Genomic DNA, 14,680 nt, shown 5'->3' on the forward strand with positions numbered 1-14,680 from the left:
TAAGAACATACAAGATGCCTCTCAGATTTATTAAAAATCTTGCCAAATTAAACATCACCATGATTGATTGCAAAATATACATGTGACATGAGGCATTTTAAACATGATTCCTACTTACACCATGTGTCATAAAGTTAATATAGGGTATCTCATTTTTAACATGTGAGGTTATAAAAATATGAACAAAATTGCCTAAATTAAGGAATACATGATTCCACAAAAGAAAGAAAACACGGTAATGCTGAATTTAATTTCAAAGTATTACTTGATTTTGAACCTTTTGAAGGGAGAAAAAGCAGATCTGAATTTATTATAATTTTCCTTTTCTTAGGAATCTATAATAAATTTGTATTACCTTATATTAAGTTCCAACATTTTATCATGTCTACAAGGCCTTCCATGATGTGCCAGACTTCTCTTGCTCGATTTTTGAACCACTTAATATTAATAACAAAAACTCTTCAGGTGTCACTCATCTCCTATCCACTGTCCTCCTCACTGAACTAAGGAGGAGACAGCACCTTGGTCTTTTTTGTGATTCCTACCTTCCCCTCCTACCCATTGTGGTAATTACACATTATTCATATATTGTTAGTATATTAGCACTAGTTGGTATGTTATTGTAATTACTCATTAAATATACACTTTTCTGTTTATTTTTACAAATAAAAGTTCATTTATAAGTAGAAATGAACAAAATGATAAAGATGAGCAAAAGATTCATAGATATATAAAGCCATACAGAGATGCAAAATCTATCTTTTTAGCCCTTCAATTTTGACTCAGTCTCTGATGAAGGTGAAAGAGGAGAGTGAAAAAGCTGGCTTAAAACTCAACACTCAAAAAAAGAAGATAATGACATCCAGTCCTATCACTTCATGGTGAATAGATGAGGAAAGAGTGGAAACAGTGTCAGATTTAATTTTCTTGGACTCCAAAATCAATGTGGACGGTGACTGCAGCCATGAAATTAAAAAGACACTTGCTCCTTGGAAGAAAAGCTATGACAAACCTAGACAGTGTATTAAAAAGCAGAGACAGCACTTTGCCAACAAAGGTCTGTATAAGTCAAAGCCATGGTTTTTCCAGTAGTCATATTTAGCTGTGGGAATTGGACTATAAAGAAGGCTGAGTGCCGAAAAATTGATTCTTTCAAACTGTGGTGCCGGAGAAGACTAGCACCCTCTTGGACCCTCTTAAGGGTCCTTTAGAGAGCAAGGAGATCAAACCAGTCAATCCTAAAGGAAATCAACCCTGAATATTCCTTGGAAGGACTGATGCTGAAGCTGAGGCTCCAGTATTTTGACCACCTGGTGTGAAGAGCCAACTCATTGGAAAAGGCCCTGAAACTAGGAAAGACTGAGGGCAGGAGAAGAGGGCAACAGAGGATGAGATGGTTGGTTGGCATCACTGACTCTATGGACCTGAGTTTAAACAAACTCTGGGAGATAGTGAAGGACAGGGAAGCCTGGCATGCTGTAGTTCATGGGAGTGCAAAGAGTCAGACATGATTTAGGGACTGAACAACTGCCTTTGCACTGAGGCTTCCTTGCCTGTCCCAGATGTACATGGTCTTTCCACTAACTGTTGATTTGGCAAGTCAGCATGCACTACTGCCTTGGAATATTTCTTAATGGCTTAAATTGCCATTTTAATTTGACCTCAATATGTATAATGTAGAATGGAGAAAATAGAGAACAGAAAAAATTAAAAATTACTTATAAGAGACAACCTGGCATCAATACTGGCATTTCCTTCCAGTTGTGTTTTTCCAGGTATAATTGTATTTTGTTTGCTTTTACCATATATGTCATTTTTATAAGTATTACTAGAATCATATAATTATTTAATCTCTCCACACTTTCTCTTCCCAGCTAGACAGACTGTGTCTAGTTATTAAGGGAGATATTAACAACTGTAGTAATTTTCATATGAATTGTTTATGTGACTTCTGGTGGATGGTAGGGGTTCAATAAATGTTTCTTTTGTTTACTTCTTATTCCTGTACTTTATAGCCATGGTTTCCAGGAGGTGCTGTGCCTTTTGTAAAATACTCAATAGTGAGCAAAAGGGTTGTGCTGGGCCGGGAGCTATGAGGGCTATTGCTCAGAGCCACACATTTCTTGAAACACAAAGTTTAAGGAGCTCTTGAAGGATAGCCCCAGGTTTGTTCTTCTTAGCTCTCTGGTACTATTATCCCCATGACAGTGCAGGTAAGAGATGACGTCAATTGAGTCCCCAGAAGATGGTCCTAATCGGCAGATAAAAGCTGGAGCAAAGCAATGACATTTATTCTCAAAGCTGGAGACCTTGACCCATATTGCTTTTATAAAGCATGACTAATGTTGATACCTGAATCTACATGAAAGACACAGGTAATGTGAAAGGCTTTGACCACAGATCCAAGAGCGCATGAAAATGCTCATGGTCTTTCAGCTTCTCATCATCCTAAGTTAATATTTATCTTTATATTGGATGATGGAAAAACGCTGTTATTTTGAGTAATGTTCCCTGTGCTGCTTTGTATGTCATCAAAGGATTCGTGTTGGCCTATAAATTCATTTTCACAAAACTCTCACTGAATTATTTAAACAGAGGAACCTTGAATGTTTTTCCGATAAAATGGCACTTTAAATATATGACATAGTTTTGCTTAGGCAGAGCCAGCTCATGGACCAAGCAAAATTCAATAACTCATTCTCTTGCGTGCCTCTCTTGCTATCATCTCCCAGCTCACACCGTCTACCCGCAGGGAGCGAGTTAGCATCACTCCTCTAGGGTAAAAATAAACAATGGCCAAAAAAGCTCATAAATCTTTGCCAAGGATTTCCAGGCAATAAATACCAAGAGGTAAATTGTGGCTCTGATGACATTCTTGAGGGGAAATTGGACTTTCCTTGAAAAAAAAAAAAAAAAAGCTGAGAAACTTTTATTTTCATCCTTATTCACTCTCTGAGCAAAACATATCTTCTGTTTTTAGGGGAGCACTCTGCACAAGGAAAAACCAAGAACTGACAGCTTGATGAATTCTCTCCACACCTGGGCAATAAATATGTAAGTTTCCTAATTTCATTCACTGAGATACTCATTAATATCTGTTTTGTTAGCTTGATGCAGCTCAGTTATTTTTATACTTTTATAACCTGAAAAGTTAATGGCTTGTGTCAGTGAAACCATCATTTTCTATTTGTCTAAAAACAAACAAGAAGAACACTTGCCAGAGAAATAAATGTCTTGGGGGTTGTAGAAGATTTCTTCCAGTTGTCCTGCCTGCCTCAGGGACAATGCAGTTCATTCTTTCTGCCTTTTGGTAGTGTTCCCTCATAGATGCTATTTGCCTCTGCCTGGGTCAGCATATGCATACTTCCAGTGGCGGGTAGACAGGGTTCTGTTGCTGAGGAAGGATTGCAGGACCCCAGATAACTGTACTTAAAAATTTGTAATTTATTGTGAAAAAAAAAATTTGACACATCAGCTGCCTAAAGGTAAAGATACACATCACAGTCAAAGGTTGGCTCAGGGCAAGGGGTCCAGAGATGCCAGATGGGAGATTCAACTGTGCTTCCTCTGTAAGGACCACACCGAGGTGTACTTTCTCTTTGGGACCAGAAATGATGGATGTGCCCACAAAGCACCTCAAACAAGGTGATCCAAAACATGCTCTCAGCTGGGCTTCCTTATACCTGGGTATTCAGGAAGGCACATTCTTGCTAAATAGCTGAATGAGTGACAGAGCCTTCCAGGTGTCTCAACAAGACCAGTGCAAAGTCTTCGCCCTCATTACACTAATTGCTAATCAATGAATAATTGAAAGCTCTCAAACCTCTGGTTATGAGCAACGGTCATTATGTGTGACCCATGCTTTGGCCAGGAGCCCATGCAATGCAAGTATATGTCTCATTGCAGTAAAACAACTCAGTCCCATTTCAGGCCTGCTGGAGTTGACCTTTCCAGCTTAGCGTGGGATTGCCTTTCGCTTTTCTAGAATTGCATAAGAAAATTTTCTTCTGACTTTAGTTTTCACAAGAAACATTAAGTACATGCCCTCACAGTGTCTTATAATTTTTAGAATCTGCAGAAAAATTTACTTTTTGGTAACTAATAGTGAAAAAAGCAAAAGGACAAATAGGTATATGCCCTGAATTGGCCTGACCACAATGGTAGTCACTCTGGGTAGTGTCCAGGGGAGGCGGGGATATCACTGTTACGCCCACTATCTATGTCTACTTCCTAGCACAAGTACAATGCTGTTATGGATACTTAGCCAGTGTTTATTGGGTAAATGATGCTTCTTTGGCTAGGAGCAGGAGACATACACAAAGGAGTATCATCCAGACATATGCATCAGGGTCAGAATTTCATCCGTCTCTAGTCAGCCAAAGGTAGGTTAGGATGAGAGAGGACTCTCCTTCAGATGCAAGATTCGAGAAGCTGAGAAGTTAGAAATTCATGGAGACATGTGTTCAAGCCCTCACTAGTGCATGGAAAGCTTCCTCCCATACCAGCTATGGTTCCTTTGCAATCCTGTGCCTATTGAAACACAATGCCTTCCAGATTATTAACATGCCCAAATCTTGGTAACTAATCATCCACTTTGGAGGAAGATGAAGTGTTCAGCTGGAAAGAAAAAGAAATAAAAGTCTCTGTATAGGAGGCAGCCTCAACAGTCTCTGTACAGAAAATAAGGACAAGTGCTTATCCAAACAAGCTCAACAAAATGAATTATCACCCAATTCCTATTCCTTTCCACTTTTGTACTTTAACAATTATTGCTAAAAATATCCGTAGCCTCTAATCTCTTGTCTTTGGATTCGCAGAGGTAAATAATTTCTCTTGCCTTTCTGAGTAATTGTGGAATTACATAACAATGTTCTGACGAGTAAAGATGAAAGTAATGAGAAGAAACATGCTTGACATTGGTCAATTCTATTGTCTATTTGTCTTACCCTTTTTCATTTTATTTCTCTTGAATGGTTGAACTTTAAATGTGGTAACCAATAATTGCTTTCTAAGTATCAACTACAAATCAAATATCGGCTCAGAAATTCAAGATAAATAGAATACATTTGTGGCTCAGAGGTTAAGAATCTGCCTGCAGTGCAGGAGACACGGGAGGCGTGGGTTTGATCCCTGGGTTGGGAAGATCCCTTGGAGAAGGGAATAACAATCCACTCCAGTATTCTTGCCTGCAGAATCCTATGGACAGAGGAGCCTGTGTGTCACGGACATGCTTCAGTCACGTCCGAGTCTTTGAGACCCCCATGGACTGTAGCCCACTAGGCTCCCCTGTCCATGGGGTTCACCAGACAAGAACACTGGAGTTGGTTGCCCCACCCTCCTTTAGAGGATCTTCTCAACCCAGGGATCGAACACACGTCTCCTGTGGCTCTTGCATTGCTGGTGGATTCTTTACCACTGAGCCACCAGGGAAGCCTGGGCTACAGTCCACAGGGTCACAAATAGTCAGACACAACTGAACTGACTTAGCACACACATTTGAACTAGAAGTGGAAAAAAGAAGCTGAGAAGTCTTTGGATCTGCAGGTTAACAGCAAACACTTATCTGGAAACATTAACTCCTGTTAAAAATGTTCATCTCAGTATAAATTTCTAGATGTATTTAATGCCTGCTGCTTCATATAATGATCATCTATTTAGTGCAGAGTATTATATTTAATGGAATTCCAGAATACCTTTCATCTATGATCATTGCCCTCTCTGTGAAGTTTGTCTAGTGAGAACATGAAATCACACACAAGAAATAAGAAAATAATTAAGAGAAAAAGATTTAAAACTACATAGCATGACTGATACACTTCATCACTTCAGTCTAGTTCTAAAATCTGAGACCTTCATGTCAACAAGAGGAAGGTCAGTAAGAGTTTCAAAAAATATTATCCTTTCATTGCATATTTATTGCTACATTTAGGAACCATAATTTTTCAGAATAAGAAAATGATTATTTTAGTTTAAACTTTCCCTGTATAATTTACTTTGCTCACAGATATTAGCTGATACCACCCTTAAAATGGCTATTAGTGCAAAAACAACTTTTGTTAAATTTCAAATTTTAGAAATATATTAGTTGTATGTATTTCTATACATATTTGTGCTCTTTTACAGTGCAAATATGCTTTGTTATCTTCTTCTTATATTAATTTTCTCATGATTAATTAGTAATGACAAGGGTGACATAGCTAAAGGAATTGATTTGCTGTTATATAGAACTTCTACTTAGGTAGAATTTCTATGCAAAAATGCAGAGCAGAAAAGCACATCTTTTTTCTTATTGATGCTGACAAATAGTCTGAAAAAAAACTGGTTAATAATGAGTGTGAAGGATCATTAGCTAATATTACTTATGAAAGTGAAAGTTGCTCAGTCGTGTCCGACACTTTGTGACCCCATGGACTATGCAGTCCGTGGAATTCTCCAGGCCAGAATACTGGAGAGGGTAGCCTTTCCCTTCTCCAGAGAATCTTCCCAACCCAGGGATTGAACCCAGATCTCCCACATTGCAGACGGATTCTTTACCAGCTGAGCCACAATTGAAGCCCAAGAATACTGGAGTGGGTAGCCTATAGCTTCTCCAGTGGATCTTCCTGACCCAGGAATTGCACCGGGGTCTCCTGCATTGCAGGCAGATTCTTTACCAATTGAGCTATAATGGTATCTACACGTTGCTGTTAGTTGCTCAGTCGTCTGATTCTGCAACTCCATGAACTCTAGCCCACTAGGCTCTTCTGTCCATGGAATTCTCCAGGGAAGAACACTGGAGTGGGTAAGCCATTCCCTTCTCCAGGGGATCTTCCTGACCAGGGATCGAACCTGGGTCTCTGACACTGCAGGCAGATTTTTTACCATCTGAGCCACCAGGAAAGGCCATATATATATGGGGGAAATGTATAAAGAACTTAATGTAAAAGAAAGACAGTAGAAGAAAATTTAGTTAGGTTTTATTATGTGTCTGATTAAGAATTTTCAAGCCATGAAATGATATAAGAAAATTCAATTTCCAAGACAGAAATTTCTACTACATCATGACTTAATTTTCAAACATAAAAAATTATCATAAAGAAGACTATACTTTGGAAAACATTTGCCATAAATATGAGACCAATTAATTAATATTCTAAATACCCAAAGATATTTACACAAATTGGAAAATTTTTAAATGAGCCAAGGCCATGAACAGGCAATTCATAGAGGAGGAAATAGAAATGGTAATATAAAACTATAACCTTCAATTTACTTGAGCTTTCTTTTTCCAGTATTTAAAAATCATACTGGTGAAACAGATAATTTCATATGCTGCATTTGACAGCTTAAATTGGATAAATTGGATTAATCTTTCTGAAGAACAGTTTGGTAATTTTAGCTAAGAGACTTAAAATATTCACATTTATCACCTAGTAACTTCACTTTAGGAAATTTTCATAAGGAAATTATTGAAACATTATTAAAAATTAGCATACAGAGAACAGTAGCAAACATTTAGAAACAGCATGTCTAATGGTATGGAAATTTCAAAATTATTTTTCATCCTATTGATGACATTACACAGATAACAAAAGCAAACAACTCTCAAGACAATTTTTTAATTGCACATAAACATGTCTTTTGAACTGTGGTGTTGGAGAAGACTCTTGAGAGTCCCTTGGACTGCCAGGAGATCCAACCAGTCCATCCTAAAGGAGATCAGTCCTGGGTGTTCATTGGAAGGACTGATGCTGAAGCTGAAACTCTAGTACTTTGGCCTGCTGATTCAAAGAACTGACTCTTTTGAAAAGACCCTGATCATGGGAAAGATTGAAGGCAGGAGGAGAAGGGGATGACAGAGGATGAGATGGTTGGATGGCATCACCGACTCAGTGGACATGAGTATGAGTAAACTCTGGGAGTTGGTGATGGACAGGGAGGCCTGGTGTGTTACAGTCCCTGGGGTTGCAAAGAGTTGGACACAACTGAGTGACTGAAATAAACTGAACTGAAACAAACTGAAACATGTCCAAGATATAGGGCTCCCCAGATGGCTCAGTTGTAAAGAATCTGCCTGCCAATGCTAGAGACACAGGTTCAATCTCTGGGTTGGAAAGATCTCCTGGAGAAGGAAATGGCAAATCACTCTGATTTTCTTGTCTGGGAAATCCCATAGACAGAGAAGCCTGGCAGGGCTACAGTCCATGAGGTCATAAAAGAGTCGGACACTACCGAGTGACTGAACAACAGTGTCCAAGATAAATCTTAAATGAGGGGGAAAAGATTTTAAAACTGAACTGCTGCTGCTGCTAATTCGCTTCAGTCATGTCTAACTCTGTTGGGACCCCATAGATGGCAGCCCACCAGGTTCTGCCATCCCTGGGATTCTCCAGGCAAGAACACTGGAGTGGGTTGCCATTTCCTTCTCCAATGCATGAAAGTGAAAAATGAAAATGAAGTTGCTCAGTCATGTCCGACTTTTTGTGAACCCATGGACTGCAGCCTACCAGGCTCCTCCATCCATGAGATTTTCCAGGCACGAGTACTGGAGTGGGCTGCCATTGCCTTCTCCTAGAATTGAACAGAAGTCCTTTTAATTGTTCTGAGACCAGTCCTATGCTGTAGAAGGCAGGGGACTGGCTGCCACCTGGTCACTCCCTTGCTGGTAGTTCTCCTGTCCATTCTGTTGTGAGTCACCTGCCCATTTAAGATATGAGGGCAATTTCAGATCAATAAAGAACCAAGAATAAGCAAGACCAGTAACTTCTATGAAAATCTCATCCCACAGATCCTCAACAAAGTGGAATATTACCCGTTTCTACTTTTCTCCCAGATATAATTCACTGTACTTCTGTAATTTTCTAAATGACACCCTTGATAATCTAAAAGCATCTTCATGAACTTCCAGAAGAGCTTAATATGCTTTTCAATTATTTTTCTTACATTTAAAATGAATGATGAGGGCTAAAAAGAAAACATCACAAGTAAAAAGAGATTTATATTCCAATCCTAGCCTATAGCCCTGAACGAATTTCTTCATAATGCTTTACACTGTGTTCAACATCTATAAAACCAGGACAGAATGGTCTTTTCTCCTAAAACCATTGTGCTCCTTTGTTTATGGTTAAAGAATCTAACATGATACTTTATTAGTAAAGCAATCATTAATTTTTTAAAGAATCACAAATGTACAATATTTAGGGTTATGAAAGAGTCCATGATCATAAAGTTCTGTATTATCATTGAAGCTGACACATTGAATTTTAGAGGGATTATAATGTCGGAAAGAAAGTTTATGCTGATATTGTATAGACATTCAAACTGGAACATCAACTAATGAATAAAATCATTAACGAAGCAAGCAAAATCTGTTTCTTGAGAAAGAAAGACTGTCAATGTGGAATACACTCTGATGAAAACCCCAGTTTGTTCCTATTGTTGATTTCTTATCTTTAAGGAGAAAAAATTATCAGTACCGTATTCATCCTGACCGTTATCCTACTCACACAAATCAAAATGTTTACCTAGCTGATTTATGTTGCAAACACTTAGCTTCACTTGGAAGCTCATCTACAGAGGATTATGGTTCAGTTGAAGAAAAAGTGACAGAAATATTACTCTGCTAAGTACTAGACCAGATATTAAGAGGAACGTGACATGGTTGCTGTCCTGAAGGAGCTTAGACTAGTGGCGAGATATACAAATAAGATCATTTTAGCAGAATATGATAAATAAGATAGATGGTAATGAATCTGCCCTCAGTGTGAGAGAACAGGGTTCAATCCCTGGATCAGGAAGATACCCCAGAGAAGGGAATGGCAACCCACTCCAGTATTCTTGCCTGGAGAATCCCATGAATGGAGGAGTCTGGTAGGCTATAGTCCATAGGGTCACAAAGAGTCAGACATGGCTGAGTGACTTTCACTTTATGTAAAGATAGCCATAGTACTTTGAAGTTTAATGATAAATTTCTTAGAGAATTTAGTATTTAAGTTGAGACTTACAGGATAAAAAAAAAAGTAACCTAGATTTTTCTAGACACAGGGAACAGCATGTGTAAGTGCAAAGAATTGTGAAGCTGCACGGGGTATGGAAAATTTTATAGAAAACTGTTTACCCTAGAGCTGTTCTTTATGTATGTGCTGCAGAGTCAGTGAACCGTTGATTCTGTTCCACAATGAGATTAAGTAGACTCTGAGTGTAAGCATTTAAAATTGTTATAGTGATCTGATATTGCTTCAACATTTTACTCATGCGATTTTATTTTGGAAAATACCAGTTTGCAACTGATTAGAAATGTTTAAAAAAGCCAACCTGTTCCACAGATAATGTGGGAAGCACAGTTCTAGAAGACAGAGCTCAGTGCCAGCAGGGCTGATAAGTGAGGCTGAAGCAGTTGAGGGTACCAGATCATAAGAGGAGTTGGCTAAGCTGCAGTGTACAGGACTCCACATGGCGAGAATGAAATGTTTTCTTTTCCTAAGTAGAATAAAAACAGATTCTTTCCTTTTTATTAATGCCATCAAGAAGCCATTTATTCATTTCGGGAGACTCTCTGACCCTGAATGTAGAAGACACCCAGGAAATTAGTCCAAACTCTGAGAGTGGGGACTGTTCCTCAGTCATCCCAGTAATCACTATGCTTCTTCTAGAACTACACCATGCTCTTGCCTGGGCTGGCCCATCGTCAGCCACAGGTGCTCTGGGAGGACATTAGAAATGCCCTGCTTTACAGTCATTTCCCAGAGAAGGCAATGGCAACCCACTCCAGTACTCTTGCCTGGAAAATCCCATGGACGGAGGAGCCTGGTAGGCTGCAGTCCATGGGGTCGTGAAGAGTTGGACAGGACTGAGCCACTTCACTTTCACTTTTCACTTTCATGCACTGGAGCAGGAAATGGCAACTCACTCGTGTTCCTGCCTGGAGAATCCCAGGGACGGCAGAGCCTGGTGGGCTGCCGTCTATGGGATCGCACAGAGTCGGACACGACTGAAGTGACTTAGCAGCAGCAGCAGCACAGTCGTTTCCACAGACTAAGGCTTGACATGGACCCTCTGTCCACTCTCTGCTCTTCAAAGCGTCCCCCACACCATGGCAGCTAGTGGCCATCTTCCTCCCAGGCAAGGCAGCAGTGCACTGGTTCCCACTAAAGGCCCTGCCTGCATCAACCACACCACAAGAGAGTAAAATGCAGGTCTCCACCCTGGTCCGCCTGCCCACCCACACCCCCACTTTGTCATTCTCCTCCCACATTCCAGCAAACCACCAGCACTGCCGCCAGCAGCATGATGGCACCAAAGCCCTTCCATGTGGGGGCCGGGTGCCCTTTTCCCAATTAAAGCACAGAAACTTCAGGCTCCTGCTCCTTTTCAGACCAACACAGAAAGTTGTTTCTGTACTGCAAATGAGAAAACCCAAAGTAATAAATTAAAGCCCTGGCTCTCCTTCCTGTGAAGGAGAGGTGGAGAGTGCCCCTTTGTTCTTCTCCCTGATAAGTACACAGCAGCAAAGCATGAAAGTTGCCAATAAATTTCATGATGACTTACATTGTTACCCCAAGCAACAGACCTTGAATGATGTCCCATTAGTGATAGGGTACAGCGAAGTGCTTTAATCAGAAGACGAATATGGTGAGATTTGTGCTTGAAACACATCACCGAGTACTTAATGTGGAAGACTAATTCAAGAGTGATAAGGCTAGAAGCAGAGAAGTCAGAGGGCTCTTGCAGTTCTGACTATCCCAAGTCTGTAGCTGGAATGGAGATGAAGCAGCAGTATGGAATAGAGAAGTGTCTGGAAAATAAAATTCTCCAGAGGTGGTGATTGTGTGAATGTAAGCATTGTGGGTGAGGACTATTAAGGGTATAGATTATGGCCATGCTTGTAGCATGATTGTCTGCATGGATCGTGGAGGTAAGAGAAAAGATTGGAATTACTGAGCAAGAGGGAATGGGTTTGGGAGGCACTCTAGTGGGTTTCCTTTCAGAATTGTTGAGGTTGAAGTGCATATGGGACATTCCAGTGACTCTATATGTGTGTATGTTAGTTGCTCAGTCGTGTCTGACTCTGCAACCCCATGGACTATAGCCCACCAGGCTCCTCTGTCCATGGAATTCTCCAGGCAAGAATACTGGAGTAGGTTGTCATTCCCTTCTCCAGGGGGCCTTCCCAACCCCAGGGTCGAACCCAGGTCTCCCACATTGCAGGCAGATTCTTTATTGTCTGAGCCACCAGCGAAGTCCCTTCAGTGACTCTACTGGGTGGAATAATTCAGCTGTTCACTAACATTTCTTACCAAGTGATGGTCTCCCTCCAGCATCTCTACTTCTTTCCTTTCTTATAATCTGAACTTTTTTGTTTTCCCCCAACAGGCTTACTCTTCAGCTTCAATGCCCCATGGGGAGAAAGCCCTGTGGAATCAATCCTTACTGCCAATCCTGCTCGCCGGTCACCTGTCCCAATGAAGTGATGTCCAGATGACGTGCAGTAATCTAATAGAATCAGAAAGAATCATGCGGCTCCCCTATCCTCTAGGATGTGAAGAAGTGCATTACCACATTTTATAGGAATACCATATTCCTAGGAGAGTGGATTTTAGGAGGGGCATCTGTGAGCAGTTAGCCTGACAGACCAGCAGGTGGTTTCACTGATGGAATCTGTCCCTTGAGTTTAAAGTTTTCAGAACCAACAGTTTTCATCCATGGAGACTTTTCTACTTTTTCATTGTTCTTATATTACCTAACGTTTGTATTTATTGTTTTCCACTATGTTAACACAGGGAAGATTCGCAAGTGTATTATTAAATGTTGGGTCAAAATCCTGCCTTGCTACTTTGTACATAAAGACATTTTATTCATACTTTCATGTGTTGCTGTTAACAAATAATTACTGTACTCAACACACTAAAAATATCATAATGTGACTGAAAATGGCAATAGTATTGTCTTCCCATAGTCATGAATATTTGGGGATTGATGATTAGACTATGAGAACTCACTAATGAAAGGCATCTAAAAAGTGAGAAAGCGACAAAGGATTCACACACTAGACCCTGTTCACGGGAAGTCAATTTCCTATCTCTTTGGTATTTCTCTTTGTAATTCACACTGTTGCAAGGATGTAAGGGCATTTATGACACTCTGTACTGCATTCATTAAGAAGATAACAAGCCTGAGACTTCTCATACTTCATTTAATTGGATACTATCTCTGTGCATATTTTATTTCTTTTAGAAATGTAACGATTTGTTCTAGCAATCATTGTTAAATCTCCAGTTTATACCAACATTTCATAAATACATAATTATGATATTATTTTTCAGAGTATCACTTTCCTAAAAATACCATATGATTATAGCTACCACTCCATTGGGGTATATTCTTCAGTTGAAAGTTGAAAGCTGACTGATTAACCTTGACCACTCCTTGGACACAAGGGATCGAAACATCATGTTGGTTGAAGTCCTTTGGAAAGCTGTGGAATGCACAAGTTGTCAGTGGCAGTTAACTTTTATGATTACATAAGCTGATTTCCCAATGGCTCAGCAGGTGAAGAATCCACCTGCTAATGCAGGAGACGCAGGTTTGATCCCTGGGTCGGGAGGATCCCCTGCAGGAGAACATGGCAACCCACTCAGTACTCTTGCCTGGAGAATCCCATGGACAGAGGAGCCTGGCGGGCTACAGTCCACGGGGTCACAAAGAGTCCAACACGACTGAAGCAGCTGAGCGCACACAACACAAGCTTACTTCAGTGTTAAATTATCTTAGTGATATGAGGACAGTGTAGCAGAGAAAGAAGAGTATATCTAAACCTACCTTTTACAATTGATTTCGTTGCAGTGTACTTTAAAGTGGTCAGCATTAAGGATTATGTAAATAATCATTTTGGTTTTCACCTCTCAATGTCTGGGCAGCTTCTAATCAAGGACATCAGAAAGCATACTTGTATTTCTGACTGGTGTCTCTTTACGTTTCTTTGAGAAGAAAAATGAAGTAAAAAAAGTAAAAGAAAAGCAGTAGGGTGTGCATGTGTGCTAAGTCGCTTTAGTTGTGTCTGACTCCATGCAACTCTATGGACTGCAGCCCGCCAGGCTCCTCTGTCCATGGAATTCTCCAGGCAAGAATACTGGCGTGGGTTGCCATGCCCTCCTCCAAGGGATCTTCTTGACCCAGGTATCAAACCCGTGTTTCTTATGTCTCCTGCATTGGCAGGGGGGTTCGTTATCAATAGCGCCACCTGGGAAGCCCGATCGAGTATAGAAAAAGGCAAAGATCTCCAATGCATACACTTTCCTTTGAGAGGTGCTTTGCCCATGCTCAACTCTAATCTAGAAGTCTTCAAATGGGTGCAATAGTGACTACAGCATGCCAAGTGTGGAGCATTTGTCTTTAAAAGGAAAATATTCCAACACCCCTAGAATGCTTTACAGAGCTCCTCAGCAAAAAGGTACAAACTCTTCTGCAATTTAAATGACTACAAGTGATATGTTATTCTGGCTTTTATAAAAACCATTTTCTTGACCTTTAATAAAGATTGTTGGAAGAGAGTTTATAAGGATCAGGAAAAGGGAAAGCTTTTTAATCATAATGAAAGGATGAAATTTATTCTAGTTCAAGAATTATACATAAAGAACATGCTTTATACTTACAACTATAGCGTTAAATCTTTAAAAAGTCAAAGTGATAAGAGGATTGAGGA

General features: G+C 40.0%; 1 protein-coding gene across 5 annotated transcripts in view; it reads left to right on the plus strand.

Annotated features, from left to right (window-relative positions):
- Positions 1-12,838, plus strand: part of EMCN (endomucin) — a 115,284-nt gene extending 102,446 nt beyond the window's left edge. For all 5 annotated transcript variants that reach the window (XM_061164335.1, XM_061164333.1, XM_061164334.1 and 2 more), the window contains 2 exons: positions 2,981-3,054; positions 12,352-12,838. In XM_061164335.1, the coding sequence (XP_061020318.1) occupies positions 2,981-3,015 (35 nt within the window). In that variant the 3' untranslated portion in view covers positions 3,016-3,054; positions 12,352-12,838. The remainder of the gene's footprint in view (positions 1-2,980; positions 3,055-12,351) is intronic.
- The last annotated feature ends 1,842 nt before the right edge of the window (positions 12,839-14,680 follow it).

Source organism: Dama dama, chromosome 17 (assembly GCF_033118175.1).
Source record: "Dama dama isolate Ldn47 chromosome 17, ASM3311817v1, whole genome shotgun sequence".
Taxonomy (NCBI): domain Eukaryota; kingdom Metazoa; phylum Chordata; class Mammalia; order Artiodactyla; family Cervidae; genus Dama; species Dama dama.